The sequence below is a fragment of the Chrysoperla carnea genome, chromosome 4 (assembly GCF_905475395.1).
Source record: "Chrysoperla carnea chromosome 4, inChrCarn1.1, whole genome shotgun sequence".
Lineage (NCBI taxonomy): Eukaryota > Metazoa > Arthropoda > Insecta > Neuroptera > Chrysopidae > Chrysoperla > Chrysoperla carnea.
The window spans coordinates 44,912,446-44,939,592 of NC_058340.1; the positions used below are offsets into that span (position 1 = coordinate 44,912,446).

Below are 27,147 nucleotides of genomic sequence, written 5' to 3' on the forward strand. Positions count from 1 at the left end.
TAAAATTTGTCATCGTTCATTCATTTTGATAGCTATACAATACGAAAAAGGTATTTGCAAGGTAACTCAAGTAGCTAAATTATTTACAAGATAATAGATTTTATTATCTTAGCCAATTAAATGTCGAATTAGCATTAGGTTCAAAATCCAAATCTGCTTAGAACAAATTTATTTTTAAAAAATATATTCGCAGATTTTTACTGATTTTAATCAAAAACAACTTTATAATAATTTAATTTATGGCAAAGTTTTTAATACCAAGAAAACAGTTCTCGCTTGCTTTTTATGATTGTAACGGGCTTTCTATCTTAAAACACTGTAATTGTGTACAAAGCTGGTTATTAATCTCAGTTTAAGTAATAGGCATGGTTTAAATATTGTAAAACATAGCCTTATAACAATGTAACAGGACAATTTTCACAACCTCACTTTTAAATTTTTCTGTTTTATTAATTATAATTTAATCGTACTTTTGAAAATTTTCGTGTTGAACTCTCTCTCGTGTTGAAAGTTGTTTTATGCAGCTATTAGCCATTTCAATAGTTGAATTTCAATAAATCTTCATGACAAAATCTGCAGCACTTCCCTACCAACGAAGTTTTTTATACAAAATGATTCTCCAAAGTCTAATAAATTAGCTGAAACTTTGACAAGTTGTATTATCCTGGTAAATTATAAGATGGTGACAAATTTGGGTGCCTTATTTTCTCGATTCATTTTCGAATAAAGAAATAAAAAGTATTTCTGTGTTTAAAACGGTTAAAACTAAAATGCATAATAATTTACGAATTAACCGCGTAGATATCAAATTGGAAGATTTGATTTTCTTTTTTCGACCTGTAAGTACTTATTCAAGTAGTTTTTGATAGATTTTTGATAGATAGGGGGTAAAAAGCTAAGAATTATTTCATATTTTAACGTGAAGTTTTTTTTGTTTTAGCATGTTAGCGTGTAAGCTTAATCAAAAGAAAAATTATAAATAGTACTTGCATTATTCATAAACAACATCAAATTGATTAGTAAGTGTCAGACACAATAGGAAAATATGATGTTGTTATGCATTTTAAATAGTGTTGATGTCAAAAACAAGGTTCAATCTTGATTCAATCAAGCATCAAGAATGCACTTATACTTCATAATCTAAGTATGGGAAATGTGATTTAATTATGATAATTCAATAATAAAATGTTAAGAATTTTAATTTATTATGTCAACTTTTTAAGGTTATGTAAATTGCGACTCATTTTTTTATTTAAAGATAATTTCTTAAATAATAATTACAAATATACCAAGAGCCAACTCTACAAGTTTTCATCATTCACTGGGGCTTTTTAAAAGTTTTATGAGAATCACCGCGTTCTAGCCCTCCCCTCCCTTGCTCTCACTTATCCCCCTTCCATAATACTCGCAATAGGGATAGAGATTGTTCTACACAGATAAAAGTATATGTACAGTTTTCAATTTTTTTTAAACGTAAAATAGTCATAATGCATTGAGTATATCAGAAAACCCTGATCATAAAACAACAGATGGTCATAAATTGTATCTCATTCCCCCTTTTTACAGAAATCTTTAATTTATGCTTTACAATCGTGTTCACCTTAGAATGGCAAAAAAAAAAATTTTTTTAATAATATATAGAAAAGGTAAAGTTTCATTAAAATCTAATGAGTAGTTTTTGCGTGGAAGCGTAATAAACAAACAAACTCACTTTCACATTTAGAAACTTAAAGTTTAAAATAACTAGTTTATTAAAGATATAGTTTATTAGAATAGGTTTGTTTTCATAAAATTTTTAACAACTTTCGGGTGGAATGTTTTTCTAAAATTGGAATTCAACATCAAAATGTGTTTAAATAATCAAAGTTAGGTGATGATAACATCAAATCCGATACAAAAACAGATAAGCAAACTGCAAAATTATTACAGCACCCTAGATAAATGAAAACATAGGGCACATGAGAACTTTATACATTTACATTTGTATACATATTGCATGTTGTATATTCATTCGTAAATATGTCAACCTAATTCTTCCACACTGTTTAATCTTTAAAACTTAAATAAACTAGTGGATACAATGCTCGATTTATCAATAATAAAGCTTTCAATAATGCACGGACTTATCCATATATAACAAATACAGTGCATGGTAAATTTCTATCGAATTGAACAAATTTTTATAAACTTCCTGCCAGTCGACTTAACTATATGAATGTTATGTTAAAGTGCATTATTATGTAAAGCAGGCAGGGCCGGATTAAACATTTGAGGGGTCGTGGGTTGGAAATCATAGGAAGTATTTTTTAGTAAAATTTTATATAAGTACTTTTTTACAGTAAATTTTACTTTGTATTTATTATAAGCATCTTGAGCTACATAGTTTTGGAGATCAACGATTGAAGATCGCATGCTCGCTTATTCCATCAACCATTTGCTGGTTTGTTTATTTGTTTTTCATTTGATTGTTGGGGACACCCAGGGCACTCGGAGGTCTTGGGCCTGATCCCAATTGGACCCATGCATTAATCCAGCCCTGGAAACAGGTCTATCTGAACTGCCGCTCATATTGACTATGAATGCCCGCATAGCTGCTTTTGAATTTATGGAATTTAGTTAGACCTTCGGCAGTTATAGCAGATATTATGAAATAAAAACTTTGGACTATAATTATAAAATTAAAGGAGTAAAAATTATGGATTAAAGAAACTGACAAAGTCCAAAATCTCAAAGTTCATCTTAACGTGGTCCCTAAAGTGGTAATTAAGCCAAAAAGCTGGACATCCTTGATGTAAAGGATTCTATTGAAATAAAAAAATTAAAAAAAAAAAATAAAATTAAAAAACCACAGACCTTCAGCTATCCGCAGTCAGACTATTCCTAAGTTTGAGAATTTAATAAACGAAAGCCTAGCGAAACTGGAAGGACCAAGATTTGGATTGAAAGATAAATACAACATAATACTCCTAATTAAATATGACCTTATCATGCTCAATTTTGAAAAACACAGCAATTTCAAAAAAAAAGTTGTAGATAAAAAGTTTAATAGACTCGCTAAAAGTAAGCAGCTCGCAAAGTTTCAAGTATGTATTGACAAAAAGGGTTCTCTTCCGCGAGCTAGCGACCCGTGCATAAGTAAAAAAAATTGGCTCGCAAGACTAACCTGAAGCTTTTACGTGTATGAAAAGCAATACACATTGGACTTTCTTTTCGTTAAGGGCCGTTCATAAAATACGTTCGCACTCAAGGGAGGGGGGATTCTGCTGAGTGTGACAAGGAGGGACAGGGAGTCTAAGACAATGTGACGTTCGCAGCTTTATCAAAAAATTTTATTGGAGAATTTCTCACAGCTTTTACAGAATCCTTGGACTTCTGATAAATAGAAAACACTATTATTATAAAAAGTTTTGTTTATTTATTTAAATTTTATTGGAAAAAAAAATTTAATATTTTTTAATATAAAAATTTGCGTACTATTAATCAAAATTTGCTATTTTTAGGGGGTGGGGGGCTTAGTTTTTGTGACGTAATATTTATAGGGGGTCACAGGAAGTGTGACAACCGGGGTGAGGGGGTTTCAAAATCCAAATTTTACCGTGACGTATTTTATGAACGGTCCCTTATTCATCGATACACATGATAAAACTGTTAGGATAAAGTATGTTACTCTCCAAAATAAATTCATCCAGGAAGAATTAGTTCATCATATATACGATTGGCTGTTCACAGTTCACTCTATTTTAAATACTCCTTTACTTGTTTGTAAGTATTAAGATGTTCTCAATACAATTTCATATACATTTATTTCAATTGGACGAACACAAGTCCAAAACAAAGATAAGATATTTGTATAGTAGTCACCAGACTTGGACATCATCTGCAAATAACATGAACGAGATATGTTTGTATATTCAATGCTTACTGGTAGACAACTAAAGCTACGGATATTCAATATATTCGATATATTCTTCAAATTATTTCTATATAAATAGACAAACTTGTCGAATAAACTGATAGTAAAACTAGTATTTGATGTTTATGCAGTAAAATTTTCTTCTTTTTCGACCTTCCGAGTGTGTATTTCTGTATTAACACTTTCAAAACATCCTAATTGTATTCAACGTAGTTGTTCTTAGAAGACTAGTAAAACGTTAGGCCTTTGAAAATATCCTGAAATTTCCAACCAATTTTTTTTTAAATACACAGACTGAAGGATTTAGCTAGGCGTTTTTTATTATTAAAAGATTCTATGGCAAAAACCAAGTAAAATAACTAAAATTGAATGCCGAAAATGAAGTAAATTGTTTTGGTATGGCATATAACGGGCAGTGCAACTGCTTTTTCGGAAATGAGAAACATGAATTTTCAAATTTAAATACAAATATCTTTTTTGACCATTCCTGAATTCATTTTGGCTAATTTACAACCTCAAAAGAGGTCTAGATTTCATTTTCTAGCCCTATTGGAACTTTTTGTGAGATCGGAGACAAATCCTTCTATGAAATACGAACATGAAAGATGTAACAATAGGACTGTTGTAACATACACGTCCTTGTACATAATGATATCGAAAATTTTCGATAAATCGCATCAGATACAAACCATTAATCAAAGAATGTTGAAATTTTGTATTTAGTATTGTTGTAACATCCGATTGTGCATTATCTTTTTAAAACTTTCTAGTACCCTAGCGCCTTCGAAAATTTTCAGATTTAAATATACATATCCTTTTTCACTATTCCTGAAGAATTCATTTTGACTAATTCGTAACAGCAAAAGAACGGCCGTGCTTCCACAAAATTGTTTATTCAAAAATTTAAATATAAAATTCTAGAAAATAGTTTATGAGAATTCATCGTAGTAGATATGCAAATATATAATTCAAAAATCAATCTAATCATTGGAACGAATCCGAAATTTCTAATCCTAAAATTTTGTTTCCCAGAAAATCGTACATCCATCCTCTCCTAGGGGAGCCTATTCTATGGACACATCCAATTAAATAAAACGAACAGGAAATTATTGATAAACAGAATTTAAAAGTAAACGCTTGTTCAATTGCATATAGAAATATTAGAACATATGTTTATTTAGAACAGGTTGTAATGTTATTAACCGTAATGACAAGACTCCTGACTCCATGGTATACAAATCTTTATTTAAGGTAGTATAGCATTGTCAAAGTGGTAAATAGTTTAGTAAAATCAGCGATCATTTTTGTTTCTTACAACTTACGGTACAAACATTTGTTTATAATAAATTAAGATATCAATGTAAGTAATATTTTATTAACAAATTTAAAATAAACAAGTCATTAAAAAAATGTATAAAAACTGAGTTGACTAAAATTTAAATATCGAATTCATTTATCATCTTTTGTTTAAATAATTAAATGTAACCTAAAAATTATTAATTGTTTACAACATTTAACGTAATTTTAATTTATATATTATTTTGATTATGAACAAAATAAATTCATATCATATATTATTAATATTTGATGGGATTTAATTATTATACCATTCATAAATTTGTTATATATAATCTAAGGAATTTTTTACAATTCAAATTTGCTCGCATAACGCTTCTTAATATTTCCGATTAACAAGAAAACCATCAATTTAACTATAATCCTTTGAATAATTGTTTTTTAAATTGTAGTTACCTATGAATCTCGTCAATGCTTTACTACCTTAAACGAAACTACATTACGGATATTACGTAAACATCATTTTATAGGTAATACAAAATAATAGGTTAACATTTATAAAACTATATATAAAATTGTAGGTAATATAGCTATCTCTCTCTTACCAATAACTGCAAGCTAACTATAGAATAAAATTATATTATTATCAGGCTTGTTTCCAGTTCACTGAAAAATAGGTTAGTGTTAGCGTAGGCGACCGCCATATTTTTCATTCATTATTATTTTCCTACGTTCATTTATGTACTTGTTTAAATGGAACATTAATACTTCTTTGTAGAATCACTAGTATATGTCAAAAATTACCACACAAATAAAAAAATGCGACACTTACCTCATGAAAAAATGCACAATATCCGTAAGCATATAAATTTGTTATCCTTCGTCCTTTTGAGCTCTACCAGAGCTTATTTTAAGGGTTAAGATGTGAGCTTGAAAATGCCCTACTCCAATATACTCACTTGAAGTGTTGCCACGGCAATTAGAAATTAAACGTTATTGGTTAAAAGGAAAAACTTCAATGTTTTTCCTCATGTCATTTTTATGAATTATGTTATATTCATTTTTTTTTAAATCGTAGCCCTGGAGCTGCTTTTCCCAAGCGATAGGACCTCCTTAACAATTTTTTTTAAGAACATGTAAAGCTTTCATATAAAAGACACATGTGGTGCATGAATTCAAACATTTAAATTTTGTCTTTTACAAATAGTCTTGAAATAGTAGCGCATCTTCAATTGTTATCCTCTACAATAGTTAAATGTATGTTATTGTTATAACGAATATAAAAAACAACTTCTAAATCTAGGCTATAAGCTCTTCATTGTGAACTATATTTTATTATACTAGTGTATACCTGTATTTGCTACTAAAAAAACTTCTAGTGGTATCCACCCACGTCGTTTTTTATTTTCATGAATGAAAGCTTTGTTTTTTTTTTATCTAGTTTACAATAAAAAGTTTGAATCAAATTTTTTAATGGATTTTTTAAATTTATTTATTTGTTTGTTTTAAGCTATTAAATAACTTACTTTTTAATGATAATGGAACTTTTAATTACAGTTTTTTAAATATATATGTACAAAAAAGCTCTATATTTATACTGAAAGCTGGGCGTATATCCAAGGTGTTTAGTTTTATTGAGTCTATCTATCATTTAATCGTTGCGATATAGTTTAGTCTGCTGCAATAGACCGACTTCTCTGTAATGATTAAATATAACGAAATACAGAGAAATCGTTTCAATTGTTCAGATATTTGAACGATTATCACCTACTAATAAAATAACGAACAACTTTTGTTGGAACTTTTTTTCGTAAAACTGATTAAGTGAAAATCGAATGCAAAAATCTATCTGAATTTGTTTCTGCATTCTACGAAATCAAGTCAACCATCGAGAAAATGTTTCGCAAAAAAGGATGTTAGTTTTTTATGAAGAGACATGTTTTCTTATAACTACAGCCTAATTTAGTAGGTTAGCATAAAAGTATCTCCAAAAAGAGTTATTGTTATTTCATAAAGACTAACTTTCTTATTTAAAATTTTGATCTACCCTTTACAATTTAAATCGCATTTCGGATATCGAATTCAGGCTCAATATAAGCCGTTGAGAAAACATGATGCTCGAGGGAATGTATTTCTTAAGAATGCAAATGAATTATATATATGTCAGATATCGTATATTTTTTGTTGAAAATTTGTAATCAATGTCCAAAATAAATTTCGATTTTTGCCCCAATTTCCTAGATGCCAAATATAGCCAACCTAAATTATTTAATCGTAGATAATATTCACTATAAATAGCAGATAATTAACAATCATAATTATGGCGAAGCCGTACATCTGTATGTCTATAAAATGACCTATAAAAAGGTTTCAATTAAAATCGATAGTTAGAGTCTTCCTTAGTAGAATTGTCGAATATACTCTCCATCGGCACTTATCTTATAAGGATTAAAAAAAAATATCGTTTTTACTTTTCTGAAAATTTTTTCGAATACTGAAAAGAGAAACCCTCTCTCTACCTTCGAGAATTTTCGTAAAGGAAAAAGTAGTCAGACTAAGCATTATTTAAGCTACGAAAAAATTTCTATATGTGTATTTATAAATGACAATACATGGACATATAATCTTCTAATTATTTCTCTGGTGTATTTTTCTCTCACATCGCGAAATCTTCCTTATTCCTTTATCAATTTCGATGATTTATCCCTCATTTTAAAGCTTATCGTGCTGACTAGTGGCGAAAAATAGACTCACGGTCTAAAAATGTACCGCTTAGGAAAAAAACATACAACAGAAATTATATTAAGATTCAGTTTTGTTCAGTTTGTAATTTGTTTATCATATCTGTAATAAAATTGCCTATATTATTTCTTTAGCTTGCTTTTAGCCACGGGTACCGCACGGATCGAGCTAGTGTATATAATTTATCAATGAATAGAATAATAGACTTAATCACGACATTATTGGTCTGACTTCTAAGGGTCATAAAGTTTACTTGAGTACTATCTTTACATTTGGAAGTTGAATGAATACTATTGAATTGTTAAATATTTCATTTATTTATGAATATAAACCAATCAAACCGCTCAAATTACATGCAAAGATATGCATTAATTGAATGCGTAATTAGTCAATTCAAATGAATATGATTAATGAATTTTGTTACGTTTTGACTTTGACTCATAAACTTGTTATTTTGCTTAGTGTCACATATTTTGTATTCATATTATATACAATATAGAACAACAACTTTATTATAATATATTTGTTTGTCTTCTGTTTTAGGCTGACGTACAATTGGACATGGCCGAACGTTATTTCTGTCAGGCCAGTTTGGATTATGTATTCCGTTTACAAGAAGTACAAGAACGTAAAAAATTTGAATTTGTTGAAACATTATTGGGTTTTATGTTCGGTTGGCTTACATTCTATCATCAAGGTCATGAAGTTGCCAAGGATTTTCGTCCGTTTATGAGTGATTTACAATTACGAATACAAAAAGTAAGTGTTTCATATTATTACTTTATTTTGAGTGAATTTAGTTATAAAGTTCTTTTTATTATTAATACCCAAATAAAAGAAAATAGAATATTTGATTGGTTTCTGGAAACCATCTCAGATTATTAAAAGGTATTTATAGATCCCATAAAAAGTTACTTTTAAGTATTTTATGTATTTGAATTTTATTTATTTCAAAATTGAATTGTTTGGTTTAACGCTCCTTTGATCAACTCTAATATTACTAAGATGTACTAAGTTTAGTTCCAAGTTTGTAACCCTTAAAAATATTGATGCTACAAACAAAATTTTGTTGTAGGTGTTCCTAAAATCACCTAAAGAGTTTATTTCCGGTTGTATGTGAAATTTGTATAGTGTGTTCAGGACGTAAAAAGTGATATCGAGTTCGTAAATGACCAACTTGTTAACCGTTAGAGATAGAACAGAAGATTAAATAAAAAAAAATGTTCCTTATAAAAAAATAAACAACTTTTGTTTGAAAAGTTTTTACGTAAACATCATTGTTTACCCGTGAGGTCGCAAATTAATGTATGTGTTTGTTTATTATGACGTACACTGAGGAAGTGAAAAGAAAGATACTCTTATTACTTTGTATCAAGAGTGACTATCTTTCTTTACTTAGATGACGTAAAAAAAACAAACGATTACGTAATCAACACTGTCTTTACATGGTATTTAAACAATTAACTCGGTCAATTGTTTGTTTTCACTTGTTTTTTACTTTATATCTGTTTGATCAATTGCAAATCAAAGGTCTGTATCTGTGTCCGCGGATCTTGGCTCTAATTATCCGTATCCGTAAATCTACATTTTTGCCGATCCGGCAGATTAATAATTCACATACATCCGACGAAGTGATGATCAGACATCACAACTTATCCCTGCTCAGGCATTTCTATACCTAATAGATATTTTTGCGCCACTATGAAATTTGACATATTTCCTACAAGAATAGGTGTAGGAAGATCGAGAACCTTAAAAAGAAATTCCGTATTTCTAGTCATATTTTTATCTCGAAAAATAGAAATCACAAAAGTTAATACAAAAAAAGAAAAGTTATAATTAGGCAAAAAAATTTTGCGTTTATGTTCTGGATACATAAATTTATACAAAGACCTTCTTTACCTATAAACATAAATACCTTTCCACACTAATTTAAATCATAAAATAAAATTTATGGGGGCGCACTAGGTGAATTTACAATTGAGGATAGTTTTAACTTTTTAAATATTTACCGCAGAAAATAATAATAAATTAAAAATTTTTTATTGTAAAGTTTCAAAAATTAATTTTTACTTGTAATTTTTTATAATTTAGAAACAAATTTTGGGATAATCATAAAAATAAGGGTAATCATAATTATTAGACGAATGAGAACTTTAAATGAAACTTCTCCTTTGGAAAAAAAATCTTTACTAGTTTGCTGAAAATTACCACACAAAATATTCGTAGTTACTTTTCGAATCTTTTTTTCAATCATAATTTTTATGTATAATTATTAAATGCTAAAAATGTATGAAAATTTTAAAACTCAAAGTTTGTGGGAAAAAAAACAGACCTTTTTATTAAAATAATATCTAGATATATTTGAAAAAACCATTTTGTGGAGGTGTTACATATATTGATGTTATTATTTAAACAAACCTTATAAAGAACAAACAATTATGTCATCCCGTTATTCCATTCCTCCGTTTTGATTTTGTCCTACGCAATTATCAATTAGTGTATCTGCTAAAATCATCTCTATACTCTCAATATTGTTATAGGTTCACTCATTTTGTCTATACCTACCAATACACTGTGTCCAATTTTAACATATTTAAAAAAAAAATTTGTAATCTTTATAGGAATTATTAAAAACAAAAATACCCACAAAAAAAAATTTGATAGGTCTGAGGTTAGTGTGTATATTGACCACTCATTGCATTATGGATACAATTTTAAGTGATTGTTGTCAAGATGAAGCCCTTAACCGTAAAGTTGACGTTATTTGGTACTTTAGAGAAAAACTATCGAGAAACTGGAGTGCTTAAAACACACAACAGGTTCTAGGCATGCGATTATTATTCTATTAAGAATCAGAAAAAATTAGAAATTTCAATTTCCAACCCCCCCCCCCTCTTCCAAACTCACTTGTTTTTGTTTTTAAGGATGTTGTCTCCGTACAATATTGTAAAAATGTTGTGTACTATATGAACAGCAATAGTGCACATGCTTAGTATATATACGTAGTCAAATAAAGTGTTGTTTTTAACTCTAATGTACAAACGCGAGGTATTCTCGTAGTCAATCTTCTGTATTCTCTTATTAAAGTCTATAAAAGATATCTCTCTTCTACTTCATATACTCTAATTAATATAGTTGTGTCTGTTCAACAATAAAATTGAATAACTTTGAGTAATTATATCTCAAGAATGAAATGATCAATAATTTTGGTTTTTTTAAAACTCAAAACAAGTACATGAATGTTACGTTAGTTTTTTGAAAATATCTTAAATCTGGTTTTTTGTCTAGATTCTAGAATTAAAAAACTGTTAAAAACCCAACCCCTCATATTTTATCCGAATTTTATTTAAACTAATTAAATTTATCTCAAATTAGAGACAAACAAATTTAGAGTTTTCTGATATTGTGCCTATAGCGAGACAACAGCCTTAATCTGGGAATTGGTCTTGACAATAACCACTCAAATTTCTACCTTTACGCCAAAATGTACGCTAACACCAAGTCTAATAGTTGTTGAAGACACAGTTTTCATTAATTTTAGTTATTACTATAACATAACCTGTGATGATTATACAGTAGAATTACTTAAAATACAAAGCCTTTATAACTTAAACGAATAATTCGAATAATTTGGACGGGCATTGGATCTCAATAACTTTTTAATAAGATATTTTTTAACGCCCTCAATAAACAAAAAACATAAATAAACACCACTAAGTAAATAAACGAACCGTTAAAAATTCCTTAACTTTATCTTTTAGTTAGTTAAAAACTTGATAACTCAAATTATTTAAAACTTTATTTGGTTTTTAACTTATCAAGATTTTATTGTTCTTAGAAGGTTTTAATGGCATACAGAGATCTGAAAGTTAAATTTTAACATTGTGTACAAGATATTATTCCAATAAATCATGTTTAAAAAATATGCTTCAATATAGAATTGATTCGATGACAAATTAATTCTACCTTTATAGTCAGAAATAATAATATTGTTCATTTGAATCAAATATTGATGTATGTTGAAGAGAACGAATCCTTTCTAAATATTTGATTATTTTTAACGAATTTGAAAAGTAACTATGTACTATAATATATAAGCTACTATACTAATTTAAAGAGAATTCTGGGGATGAGGTGTAAAACCAGCTCGTCCTAGTCACCAGGTTCATTTAGGAAACTTTTCAACATCATGTAGGTGATCAACTACCCCAAAAAACCCCGAGTAACAAAATTTGGCCGATATCGTTAAATATTATTGATCGTTTCACTGTTGAGATATAATAACGTAAAGTTAATCAATTTTGCAGTTGAATAGAAATGACAATAGTTAGAGTATTGGTGATTGAAGAGAGATATCTATATTAGCAAAATTATTAACAATACTTTGTACACAATGTATTGTATGAGAAATAGTTGCGTGGTATTGTAAAGCTAAAAATAACTCATTATTTGACGACAATCATGTTATACTCTTCTCTTATTGCGCATATAAACCAAAACTTTTTACAATACTGTAGGGAGACAACAGCCTTAGCTTGTTCATAAATCTCTATTAATTAAGCATGCGATTTTAACAAAACAAACCCAAGACCCAATGAAAAATTATACACATACAAACTATATTAGTCTTGTTATATGTAACTAATTAGTAACCTGACGTTGCAAACACATTTGGATTATCCACGTTATCCATTATCTTTTGAAACATTTCTCTTGTTATGTTCATAAACAAAAACATGAATATGTAATTTGCATTCACAGATGTTTATATCGAATTAAGATTGCTAGTTTAGTTTTACGTAGAATGCTAAATACTATTAAATAAAGTTCCATCTTCCAATACGCCAGTTAAATCTTACAAAAAAAAAATCGAAAAACGCTATGTAAAGCTGCTTTTTTGGTATGTTATTTGAAATACCTTAGAGGAGTGTGAAACTTTTAGCAAAAAAAAAGTGCTACCTGCGAAATGCTTGAAAAACTGTAAAATTCAATGTGTAAAAAATGTTCCTTGTAAAAAAATAAACAACTTTTCTTTGAAAATATTTTTCGTAAACATCATGTGATGTTTTCTCGTGAAGGGGACAAATAACAGCAAAATTGGGTGTCCATTTTCTCCAGAAATATAAAAGATAGAGAGGCGAAAATTTGTAGGTAGCTACAACTAGTGAACTTTATGAAAATTAAAAAAAAAAAAAAAAAAAAAAAAAAAAAAACCCTAAAAAAGTTTTCTAGAAAATACTTTCAAAATTTTCGAAAACTACTATAAATGGCGGTTGGAAAGTGATGTAAAGCTACTTTTTGGTAAAACTACGTTTTAAAATTTGCTGCCTGCCTAATCGCATCTAAAAAGGGCTGTATAATTTTGAAACATCCTGTATCTATATTATAAAATTTTAATAAGTTTAATAAAAAAATTGCAATCCTTCTTTGCTTAAATTTGTAAATTTGACTTCAGAAGATAGTTTCATTCAAATAGCTATGTGCGTGTGTGACTTTAAATGTATCAAAGCTTAGTAAAGATATCGGTGATTTAATAGTAGAACTGTTTTGGCACTCTCATAATAATAAAGTTGTAAACAAAATAACCTTTATTTTATGTGTATGTATAGTGTGTACAGGATGATCCACGTTAAATATATTTCCAAATAAAATTAAAATATTTTAATCTATATAATTAAGAAATCAACAAAGCATTTTTGATTGGAATTCATTGATCTAGCAATGTTTTTATGTAAACATCAGGTTTCTATTTAAAAACAAAATTTTGATTTTATATCAGGAAACGAAAATCGAATTAGAATTTTAATAGAACGGTTTCAGAGACCATATACGAGCTCATTTATATTAACTCATACATCATCCTGTATACATAGGGGATTATTACAAATACCGAATGGGGTTATTGGGGAAATGCCAAACTAACTGCGAGCAAGAATAATTATAAAAACAAATAATCTACGTTCATGAAAATTTTAGTAGCCTAATATTTGATTATAATGTTGTAAAAAATATAAAAATTGCAATTTTCTTTACGAAAATTTTCTTCTTTATTTTACAGACACGTGAAAATTTTATAGAAACACGAAATAAAACAGAATCATTAAAGATAAAAATGTTGGAAATGCGACAGCAGAAGGTGGAAGAGCAACCTGGTAAAGTAGCAACAAAAAGTTATAGTAAAGAAGGTTATTTATTTTTAATGGAAAAGAGTAAGTACTTTTATATTTATGGCAAAGTGAGGCACAGCAAAATACGGAGTACATTGAAACAACCGCAATACTTGCATCTTATTAATCATCATAACGAAACTGATTGCGTTACATTTTAGTTGAAGAAGTCAATCCTTTTAAGCAGTGGTGGATTAGCCACGTAGCAAGAGTAGCAAATGCTACACGCCCCGCGCATTTGAGGGCCCCGCACGTGCTAGATTAATCCGACACGGCTTTTAAGTAATACAGCTAATTTTAATTCCAGTTTATTACATAAAAACCGTCAACAAAGAATACTTTTAGAGTATTCTTAGAGTAGAGAGAGAAAAAGAACATTTTTTTAAAACTAATATCGTGCGGTATTATTTAGTTTTGAATTATTTTTGCCTTAGATAATACATTTTATATTAATTTTTTCTATCGTTATTTTGTATTCAAAATATTGCTTCTTCTTTTAGTCTAACCTCCCCTCCTTCTGCTTTATTGGACTGCAGAACTGAGGCTCGGACCACCGTGATACAAAAATTTCATCTCGAGGCTTTAGAAACTTAAACTTTAATTTATTAATGTGATTTATTAAAGGGAAAAATTATTTTGAATATTGTGCGTGCTATGAATTTTTAAATTTAATAAATTTGTTGTTTCTTAAAACTCATTTTTGTATATACTGTGTCTCACAACCACACATTATTTTCTTTTTTAATGAAACACTCAATATTGAATATTGATTCAATAAATTTTATCTTTCAGAGACTTTTGGTACAACCACATGGACAAAACAATATTGTACATATCAAAAAAGTACAAAGGAATTCACAATGACTCCATATAATCAATTAAATCCAAAAGCTGTAAGTCATCAATATTATAAAGCAAGTATTTGTAAGAAATTTCAAAGAAGAGATAAAACACACTTTTTAGTCAACAGTATTTAATATTTTTATCCTATTATAAAATACTAAGAAGGTTTTTGTCTTAAGAATGGAAACGACCAAATACCGCGATATTATTACTCCTGTGGAAAATTATCTTTCCGCTTACCTTTCTGTGTCCGTTGCTTGTATCAAATTTACTAACAATAAGTAATAATAAGTAATCAATTATAATATCGAAATAGCATTTTTTATTTAATTTCGAAAACAGTTTTTTTTTTCTAAAATTCAATTTTTATCTAACATTAATTGTCTAAAGAATTTGCAGCTTCAGTAAGCAACTAGCATATTGACTGAAAAGCCCATATATTGTACGTCAAGAAGCAAAAAAGATTTCAAATAGCCAAACTTCAACTGCGTTTACCTCAAACCTACATTTTACTTAATTTCTTTAAACAAAAATTTCTTAAATTTTTTGATTTCTTTAATTTTATTTCTTTTAGGGTGTTCCGCCACCAATTACTATGGTGCTAGCATCATGTACACGCCGTATGTCTGACACAATTGAGAAACGTTTTTGTTTCGATTTAAGTTGTGAACGTCGACCTGGTATTATATACACACTACAAGCGTTATCTGAAAATGATCGGAAGGCTTGGATGGATGTTATGGATGGTAAAGAACCGGTAAATATCATAATAATATTTTAAACTCATAATATGATATAACTTTTGCGGCTATTGATATTCAGATCTCAAATTTGAAACCAAGAATATAACATTTATTCATAAAAAATGTTAAAAAATTATTTAAATAGCACCACATTTTGCTGAAATTTCAAAATTCGTCATATTTTCGAAATATGAACGTGCTTGGATCCCTCACAGCTCATGTGACACCTCGTGTTTTGTTTACGAATCAGAATATGTCTCATCTTCGAAGAAACGATGTCTCATGTTCTGTGTCAGTGTCCAGCTCTTGCCATGGGGAGGTGAACTCACTTAAGTCAGTCTTTCTTTGACGATCTCTCCGACCTGAAGTCCATTAACGTCAAAAACAACTCTAAATGGTTCATGAAGTAGTGACCGAAGATGTGGCAAGCCTTTTTCGATATCACAACAGACCCTATAGTCTAAGTATGTCTCAAGCCAGGACAGTCACTCTAATCTATCCTAACCTAGGAAGTTTTGTTGAGATTTGATCTTAAGTTTATTCAATATCTCCGATATTTGAATATGAATAACCGCAAAGATGAATGTATCGAGCACACTAACCACAAATATGTAAAAAATTTGTACAAAGGATAAAAATTAGGTACATCACTTACAAACGGAGATGGTACATTAAATCGGTTATTGGAATGGGTTACAAATTTTAGAAACGAACAAAATTAATAACCCTGAAATAATTTCTTTATTTCAGTATATAAACTTTTTTCAGACATATGCAAATTCAGCGACACAAAGTAAAGTAATAAAACCAGAAGAACGAGCATTAGACGAAGTTGGTTTTCAATTTGTTAATCGTTGTATAGAGGTGCTTGAAAGTCGAGGTCTAGAAGAGCAAGGTTTATATCGTGTCGTGGGTGTTACATCTAAAGTTAATAAATTATTATCAATGGGTTTGGATCGAAGGAAAATTGATAAATTAACAAATTTAGATGATCGTCTTGAATGGGAAAGTAAAACAATTACCAGTGCTTTAAAAACGTATTTAAGAAATCTTCCAGAACCTATCATGACGTTTAGGTATCATAATGGATTTATTGCTGCTGCAAGTGAGTTTTCTTTAGTTTTATTTCTTTATAAAAAGTACACTAATGAATCATTTTCGAATCTAACAATTTTCTGTTTTATTTTCTAGAACAAGAAACCAGACAATTACGTTTAAATGATGTTCATACTTTAATTCATAGACTGCCAAAACAAAATATAGAAATGTTAGACATATTAATAAAACATTTAAAAAAGTAAGTACAAATTGTAAATGGTACAGTTCCTCCTATTCCATTAGAGAGAAAGCAGAGACACTTACACAAATTCAATTTCACCCAAATTTTCATTTGTTTTACAACATAACGGCGGAAAAGGATTTACCTGGGAAGGAGGAGTCTTTTTAGTGAATCGAGCCCCATCGAGCTAGGATTGGATAGATATATAATTTCAGTTAGAAATAGAGACATATAACTCCACAAAGTTGAACAAATTTTGTCACTCTCTCTACTTCTAACCCATGTGATTTAAAGATTCCTGTGAGCAGCTAGCAAGTCTCTACGATTTTCTTACTTACTTGGACATTAATGCGTTTGTTCTGAGTTAAAAAAAGAAAAACCAAAATTATTGTTGAGATAATAATAACGGAAAGTTAATCAATTTTATTGTTGAACATAAACGACTATACTTATAGTATTGGTCGTTGAAGAGAGATATCTATATTAACAGAATTTATCAAAACTTCCTACACTATATATTATGAGAAACATTCTAGTGGTACATTAGAGTTAAAAATTACATATTATTTTACAACAAGCTTGTATTCTCTTACAGTTGCATATAGCCAAAAACACTTTTACAATATTGTAGCAAAACAAACACGTTAACAGAGAACAACTCTTTTAATATAGACCATGTATAATAATTTTTCTTTTTTTTAAATGTTTTAGTGTTGCAGCAAAAAGTGATAAAAATTTAATGCCTGTAAGTAATTTAGCTGTATGTTTTGGACCAACATTGTTACGACCAGAAGAAGAAACAGTCGCGTCAATAATGGATATAAAATTTTATAATGTTGTTGTGGAAATTTTAATTGAAAATTATGAGAAAATATTTAAAAGTCCACCAGATCCTCCTGAATTACAATCAACAACAAATCAAACAACAAATGACTTAATACGTGGTTCATCGCCGTCAACGCACCATCACCAACAGCAATTGAATACAAATAATTATATTGTAAATAATTCACATCCACATCGTAATAATAGTACTTCTAACATCATATCCAATCAACAACAACAAATTCAAACGCACAATCAAAGATATAATCATTCACATACATCGCCACCTGTTACCCATGTATGTACTGTACGCAAAAACAATTGCACAACCTATTCTTGTTTTTCCTATTTATTTTACTTTAGTTTAAAATGGTATTCTAGTGTGACGCTCCGAAAATACACATTTAATTTATTAACTTTTCTGTCAAATAAGTACCGAAAATTATTAGATAAAACTCGCCGTTACAATTTACAATAAAACAATTGTCCTTAAACCATTAATAGTTATTTTGCTATCTTCAAAGCCCCTATTGAAGCAACATACTTATGTCAGCTTTTTTTTAATTTAAAAACATTTTAGCTCCTTCAACAATTTTAAAAATTAAATTTGATAAAGGGTATCAAAAATAGTGATAATTTTAATTCAGGAGCTAATCAAAAACAGATGGGACTAAATAAGGGAATGGCGTGCAGAATCTACAATCTTTTATGTAAACGTGTCAATATCTCCAAACAGTATTCTTTTTTGACTTTATGTTCTTTCAGAACTAATTCATAATGAACTGAATCACGAATATCGGAGAAAACCACTTTTGGCTTGATTACTGTTGATTTGTTTGAAATTGATGGACGCTGCTTTATTTTCGTTTATAACGATTTGAATGATGCGGTGGAGTATCTTTTAACGATACCTAGCTCTAAAAAATGTAGCTCTATTGCTATAACAAAATACATACTGGATTACGTTCATTTTAGGCAAAATATAAAAGGATATATAAAAATTTTCAACTTTTTAGACAGAATATTATTTACATATCTCGGTTACGAGCGGTAACTATTCGATTGGTTAGGTTTTCTAAAGCACCGAAGCCTAGTTAAGAAAGTTAAAAAATCTCGAAACTTCTTTGAACTATTAACTGAAATTCCGACAATTTATTTTTAAAACTACTAAATTCACACTAGAATAGCGTCTTAAGTTTTAAAGAACCCTTCCCCAAATTGAATTGATTCTTTCAATTTTGCTTAACAACTTATTCCTTAAAATATCCCATATACAACTTGATATTTGGCACGCTTCAAATTTTGTATGCCACAGAATATTATCTTTATACCTTAATTATTTACTAAATGTTTTCGATTCACGAAAACAATCCTTACATTTTTAATGGCTTATATTTTTACTGTTTTCTGATAGTCCTATAAACGTATAATTACTGGACTGTGCGATTAAATGCTATAATACAAACTCTGTATTAGAGACGTATGAAATTAATATTCAACAAAAGTGAGAAAGCGAAATGCAAACTCAGTTCATCATTTTCGGTGAAATGAGCATATTTTTTACTCCAGACGCATAATGCAGTAATAATACGTTAATTCTCTAGTTTAAAATATTAAATACGCAATTACTAGATTATTAATTTAAAGCTATTGGAACTCTTTGAGCTAATTTTACATAATATGAATTAAAAACTAACAACCATTTCTTGAGGATTTTTTCATTACAAATAATTAAAAGAATGCAATGCGTTCTTTCGCTTCCTGAAAGCGAATTAATGGTTGAGCGCCCATACCTTGTATCATATGAGGGTTTCGGACGGTCATACTTTTAATTCGCTTTCTAAAAAAGACATTGGGTACGCACACAGCGATTTGCTTGAAAAAACGGGTAATCTAAAAATCACCTATCACTCAATTCAACATTTTAAGAAGAATTTTAGCGATAAAGCTAATAGTTTTCGAGACAATTTGAAAAAACAACGATATATATTTTTTCATCTTAAAATCCTTTGCATTTTAAGACTGGGAATCTGAAAATTAGACTAAACTACTAAAGTTTTTTAAACTTAGGGCTATTTTTCCCAAGCATAATCAATAAGCCGTAATCTAGTGGTTGTAATACAAGTTGTATGTGTTATTCGCTCTGCGTGTAGTCGTATAGTCTAGCAACACAAAGAAAAAATTATGCCTAAATTTCAATTTATTGTGCAAAGTAATAATAAAAACCTGCCCTTATTAGTGCTAATTTTTAGCGTATTATCGTTTAACGTTGGCTGCAAGTATGCACGGAACAAATAATATTAAGTATTGAAAATAATATTTTACAGGCTGTGATAAAAACATACTATGATGGACCAATACCATTAAATAATATGTCGTCAAGTTTACATAATGTGACAAGTACTAGTGGTGGCATGGGTGATGGCACCCAATTAATTGGTGGTGAACGTGAAATGAATGGTGGCATATCATCGTCATATGTAGGCAGTAGCAGTAGTGGTGGTCTTATGTCACATAGTGAACATTTAACTTCTGGCAGTAATAATCATCAATCTGCTGGTGGCGTAAATCGGGGAAATATTATGCACCAGCGTATTAACACCAACAACACAATGTCTGCATATTCGGAAAGTAATCTGCACAATATGCACGGTTACAGTCCTGCACATAATAAATATAGACCACCTCCATTTCATAATAGTGGATGTGAGTAGTGAAATATTAATTATTAACAATTTTTTAATATTAAAAGCTTTAATTATTAATCAACTAAAAAAATTTTTATAAATCAAATTAATTGATTAATTGACACACTATTTTTAGTTTTATATGAAATAAGGGTGGTATTAAGAGCCGTATTTACATAGAAACTACTATAGATGTCTTATTAAAATAAACTGACAATGTTGTTATAAGAAATTGAAATTACCATTGCTAAGGCTAATAACTAGTAATTCAGTAACACGATGCGATGTAGTATAGTTAATATTGTTATACTTTTTGCTTAGAAAAAAAAAAAAAGTTCGAATAACGATACTCATTGATGGCGAATTGTTTTTAATTTATAATATCGAGACAATCACATTTTATTTCCTGGCAAGAATGTCAGAAATCTGAAAGCATGCTACGAATTCCAAAATACGCTTTTTTATGGAATTCGCAAGGATTTTAATTTTTAAGTCATTTTATACAATAAAACTGTTGACAAAATATAAAAAAATAACTTAAGCCTTAACATGGGCTTTTGGCCCATGTTAAGGCTTAAAAAAAGTAACATAAATCCAACAATATGTTACTTAAAAAGTAACATAAATCCAAAAGATGTAGAGAGGAAGGAGCCTATAGCCTTCCTCAATAAATGGGCTATTCAACACTAAAAGAAGTTTTTAATTCGAACCAGTAGTTCCTGAGATTAGCGCGTTCAACCAAATAAACAAACTCTTCAGATTTATAATATTCTTAAGATAACAGATGTAATCTAATCAAATTAACGTCGATGGATGAATTTCTTTTATGAAAATTTACGACGATGGCCGAGGCGGATAAAAAGTCAATAGCGCAATAGGCAAACATATCATCGATACCCCTCCAGTGGCCATATATTATAAATTTTAACTAATGCTTATATAATAACTCTTTGCTCTTTGTTTAAAAACTTCAACACGCGCATCCCTCGTGTAACCTTTTCATATAATTAAATATATATAAAATAAATAAGAACTCATAATACCACTTTTACTCTATACTCAAAAAATTGGTTTATTTTCATCACAAAAACTGGCTATCTTCGTCTTTCGCAAACTATTTATCTATTTCCATAGATAGCTTATTTCGGGTTTACCACATTACACTCATTTTCAACAATTACAAGACCATATAAAGCAAACTGATGTATTAATTTAATCGTTATACCAATATTGATAAAATTATTCTTTTTTTAAATTCCAGTGAACGATATACGAAATGAAACTTTAAACAGTACTAGTAGCTCTAATGAATCAGTATCATCAATGTCACCGCGTGAACGTGATGGTATTAGCAACAGTAATCATAGTCATAGTGGATCTATAGGAATAGGATTATATAGTTCACCGCAAAAAACGAAACGTGGTAACAATACAATGGGTACACATTATGCCAAAAGTTATCGACCACATGGATCAGTGTGAGTAAACACATTTCATTAATTTTATTTTTAAATTATCTTTAATTATAATCAAACGAGTGCGCATGTTCGTTTTAATTTTTATTAATATACTCAATAATAATAATTCAATATTTTATTCAGTCAAAATATAGTCCAGGAACTCACTGTTTTAATAAATTACACAATTTTTTATCACTACTGATATTGAAAATCTCTGGAAGATCGGATGCAAATAATTGCCTATTCAAATGAAAGACCAGCTTTGGTCTAATAGTGATTCAGAAAAAAGCAAAATTAATTATTTCCAAAAGTTAGGAATATGAAATCCTTGTATGAATATGAAATAATAATGGCTAACAATATTATAGTGGTAACAGATTAAAATTTTTGAAACAGTGAGCGCTTAGTCAAGTAGATACCGTCGTAAAATAATTCCAATAGAGCACCATTTTGTGTGTGTTTTTCACCAAAATCAATCAATTTAAAATTATTCTGAGGTTGACTTTTTTTTATTGAATTAACATTTGCATGAAATAAAAAGTTGCTTTAACAATTGCAAACATTAAATTTCATTTGATGTTAGTGGCCTGGATATTATTCATTACAAAAAGGTTTTGGGTTAAATGTTAACATTATTTTTATTATTTGATTCAGAAATCAATATTTTTAAAATTATATCGAAATCTTAATGGATGGTTATTCAATACTTGCTGTTCCGAAAATATTGTTTTCTGAACTTATTAGAAACTTTTCATCAGAAAAGCAAAGAGAATTAATTATGAAAAAGAAAATTTAATGGAGGGAATGTGCAGAGTTTTGTAATATCTTTCGACTTAAATAAAAACTATTAAAATAGCAAATTATTTTTACAACCGTGGAAATAATAAAGAAACCTGTAAGTTTTACGAATAGATGAATAGAAGAAATAGAATGGATAAATAGAAGAAAAGTAGACAAAACTTTAAGCAAAGGCCTCCCCGTTGGGGCGTCCTAAACAGATCTACAAAGATTAAAAAATAAGAATTGCTACAGGGTTGGCTTAATAACGCTATAAAATTAATAATTTACTTTAATTTTAAATTTAATACTTTTAATAATATTAGGGCAAAATATTAAACTATGCTAATTCAGTTTATATTAAAATTATATCTATTATAGATCATTCAGAAAAGTTTGTCCCAATAATTTATAGAACTAATTTCCAAATAAAGCCTGTCGGGTAAGATTATATTTCAAATAAAGTATAACTTTTGTACTCGAATTCCCCCATTTAAATTTGCCTATTTTTATAATTTAATTTTGTGGTATGTGTTTTTGTTGTGTGGTGTGCGGTGATGGGTTTTTTTTTGCTGATTGAAAATACTAACTTTTATAGGAGTATTCATTCATCATCACCATCTGCTAGCGGCAGATCTAGTCCAGCTAATTTTAGTGTAAGGTGAGCTGCTAAATATCTCTAATCATTTTGTGCATGCTTTTTTCTAAACACGTTTTGATTTTATCAAAATTGAAATGTATTTCAATAAATAGAACAGATAATTGTCAGCGTGTTTAAAAACTTCATGTATTTTGGACATTGGTTTTTTACGACTAATTATTGTGTGAAAATAATAGCATTTATAACAAAACTAAATTTCAAATAAAAAGCTTATTTTTAATATTAAAATATATTAGTTAAATGGTTTCAATATTTATACAGGATGAATTGAAAGGATCATTGGAAGTTCTACACAAAAATTGAGCATAACTACTGTGACATCGAAATTGCTTAAGAAATATCGATTTTAAGTAATGCTAATAAAATAATAAAATAATGGCAAACAAGCATCGGTATCGAATATCTAGCCACTGTGTAAGCCTACGGCTAATCGCGTATTTGTGGCACGTGGTTATCCAAAGATTCGTTCGCTGAATTCTATGAAATTATGATTTGATTGAACCATAGATTTTCAATTAGTTAATCAATTTTAATTCAGGTCAGTTGCTAATCTCGTATTGCTTGTCGGCAATGATCCGCGGTTTGTGAGTGAATTCATCATACTTAGTCGTAGTTATATTTGTGTTTAGAATACATTAAAATTTGATCCTGCCAGTTCATCTTATATTTATTCAGAACAACTTTGTTTTAATCGAATTTTTTTCAGAAGGGTGCGCACGTTATACGCGTGTTTAGGCGAAAATGATGGAGAATTATCATTTGAGCCAAATCAAATTATTACAAATGGTAAGTTATTTTTAATTTATAAAATGTATTTATAGTACAGGCAAATAGAGTTTTTAAATCTAATTTTTTTGAGAACAGTCTGATTAAGATGTAACACGGCTCATTTTGTTCGTAATTTAATTTAGAAAAAGTCATACTTTTAGAATTTGTCTCACGACCCCCCCTTTCATTGTAAATCCCAAAAAAGGTTAACCTATTGTAAAACATAAAAAATAGAAAATAAACTTATGTAGGGGGTTTTCAGAATCGCTGAATCCAAATATAAGCTCAAAATAATTCCGTTTTTAAACACTTTCTTTAAATTACCTTTGAAACGAAACAAAAATTTCCTTTTAATTTTTTTATTTAATTGTGCTACATTTTGGCGGTAAAAATGACTATTTTCAGCTAAAAACGGTATTTTCCAATCGCCATACAACAATTGATAATTATTTTTTATTCAACAACCCAATTCAAAAAATTCGATAGTTAAAATTTTTTATATTTACTCGTAATATTTTAGTTTACTGTATTTGATTATATAGTCTTTTTGTTTCTTATTTTTGTAGTAAAAAGTTCACTGGAACCAGGATGGTTGGAAGGCACATTAAATGGTAAAACTGGTTTAGTTCCCGAAAATTACGTGGAAATGTTACCTTGATTTAAGCTTAAACAATTCTATAATACGTAACAAAATTAATATATAAAAAACATTATAAGCAATAGAAAATGTGAAAAATTGTTATATACAAGTAAAATATTGTTAGTGATAGAAAAACAAAAGAAAATTAAACAAATTGTTACCAAAATAAATCAAAGATTTAAAACAAACAAACAAAAAACAGAATCGGTGATAAAATTTTATTTTTCGTTGTTAATAAAATTAGTTAAAATTTATGTTAAAATGTAAAATCATCATACCAGTGTGTATATTAAATATTAAAAAATTGTGTAAAAAAATAATTCAAAAACAAACGCATATTATTTGTGATAATATTAATAATTAATTAAATTAATTGTATAGTGTAATTATTTTTATTATATAGGGATAATTAATTATATCAAGTTTTTAGTTATTCTGTTTTATTTTAAAAAAAAATGTTGCAAATTTATATTCATTATAAATATAAATAATATATTTCTTTATTTATTTGTAAAAATATTTTATAATATAATTATTATATATTTCATTCATTCTTATTTGTTGTATGTATCTGTTGTTTAATAAAAATCATGGGGTCGTAGCTAGGGTATCACCCAATGGGTTAAGTTAAGAACAGAAAATGGAAATGTTTTTAATTTAAAATTAGAAATGAAATTAAAATTTAATCTAAGGTCATCAAAGATGATAAACGTGGTAAACGATTACATTTTTTGTGACCGTTTTACAATTCTGCCTTTTAGAAGATTGATAAATATAAGTTAGGTAAAAAAATTAATAGATACTTAAATTTAGGCTCTTAATCGTGGTCGGATTTTCATGCCAGGGAATTTGCAAGTGTTGCAAGAGAGAGAATAGGGTTTAATTTTAGAGCCTAAATTTTCTTAATTATGAAACTTTTGTTTATACATCCTCAAAAAGTAGCTAAAAATTGTTAGTAATAGCACAAATTACCATTAAATATAAACTTTATTTCACAGCCATTTGAAATTTTTAAAATTATTTTGTTAATAGGGTCTCTATATGATGAGAAAAAATCTAAAAATATATTATTGAGATAGCCTAGGCCAAAAGCAGTCGAAAAATGTTATTAGTTTTAGTTTGAAAAATAACAAGATAAATTTTAAAATTCAAATCAAAGTTTCCAGTCTTTTTTAATCTGTTGTGTAAATCTGTACGGCTGTGTAAACTACAAAGTTTAAATTATAATTTACAGTATCTGTGCATTTGCTCACACAATTAACTGACATCATGACCACAGAGCAATATGGTGTCCACTGCGTTCAGCGTTTTCGTCAAATTTGAAAAAGTATAATTTAAATGCATTATTATGGCACTTATCGGTTAAATAAAATTTTGCGTTTTTTTAGTGGTTTATTAACACAGTAGAATCTAATTAAGATAGTTTATATCTGAAATTATCAAAAAACTGTATAAAATTCCAAATACCTCCAAAAATAAAATTTTGTAGATAATTCATCATATTCATTTTGGACTCGTGGTATATTATTTTCACGCGTTAAAAATTAATTTTTTCTTTTATAAATTTTAACTTCATAGATACCTACTTGAATATTTGTTCTTCAAAAAGAACTGATGATTTCTCAACACGTTAAAATCTGGGAAATTAGAAATTATATACATGGACAAAAACATAGGCGGAAAAGAACGATATTTTATGAACCGAAAATAGCAATTCATTTGTAACTGATAAAATTTCTTTATTGTATCGTTTCATTCAGTTCTTCATATTTATAATTTTTTTTTTAATACACTTGTTCAAGAAAAACTAGGGATGTAAATAAAAAACTTATCTTTGAGCATCAAAGGCCCTTGCTACGACTTCAATGAACTTAGTGTACGTAAATTCTCAAAAAGCAATATGGAACTATATGTCCCGTATTGATTTTAGAGAATCTTTACCACGTCATATTGATAGCAATTATTCTTTTACCAGTCTGGTAATTGCGTTGTTGTTTTAAGATATTACAAAATTTTTATTTACAGGACGTTTCATTTGGTTTTTTTAAAGCTCGCTATGAAAATTTTCATTAGAATTTCTTAAAATATATTGCATATTAATAAATTCGCAGTCATAGTCCACACAAAAATTTCAAAGTCTAGACGGTGCTAATGGTATTTTATTATTTAAGTAAAATGGATTGTCTATATAATTATTTTTTTATCATGGTATTTCAATCTGAAATTAAGTAACAAATTTAAAAAAATCTAGCGAAGAAGAAAAATTTTTCCGTTAGATGTTACTTAATATTAGTCATTATTGCCGGAACCGAACGCTATGAATATAAAAAATAAATTAGAAAC

General features: G+C 28.5%; 1 protein-coding gene across 6 annotated transcripts in view; it reads left to right on the forward strand.

Moving 5' to 3' along the window:
• LOC123297828 (rho GTPase-activating protein 26) overlaps window positions 1-24,886 on the forward strand; it is a 227,983-nt gene extending 203,097 nt beyond the window's left edge. For 2 of the 6 annotated variants that reach the window (XM_044879624.1, XM_044879629.1), the window contains 12 exons: window positions 8,495-8,710; window positions 14,013-14,163; window positions 14,914-15,014; window positions 15,539-15,721; window positions 16,458-16,812; window positions 16,899-17,004; window positions 17,698-18,109; window positions 20,139-20,517; window positions 21,760-21,976; window positions 23,334-23,396; window positions 24,103-24,182; window positions 24,731-24,886. In XM_044879624.1, coding sequence (XP_044735559.1) covers window positions 8,495-8,710; window positions 14,013-14,163; window positions 14,914-15,014; window positions 15,539-15,721; window positions 16,458-16,812; window positions 16,899-17,004; window positions 17,698-18,109; window positions 20,139-20,517; window positions 21,760-21,976; window positions 23,334-23,396; window positions 24,103-24,182; window positions 24,731-24,822 — 2,355 coding nt within the window. In that variant the 3' untranslated portion in view covers window positions 24,823-24,886. The remainder of the gene's footprint in view (window positions 1-8,494; window positions 8,711-14,012; window positions 14,164-14,913; window positions 15,015-15,538; window positions 15,722-16,457; window positions 16,813-16,898; window positions 17,005-17,697; window positions 18,110-20,138; window positions 20,518-21,759; window positions 21,977-23,333; window positions 23,397-24,102; window positions 24,183-24,730) is intronic. The other 4 variants (XM_044879625.1, XM_044879626.1, XM_044879627.1 and 1 more) reach the window with 4 other exon arrangements.
• Window positions 24,887-27,147: the final 2,261 nt, after the last annotated feature.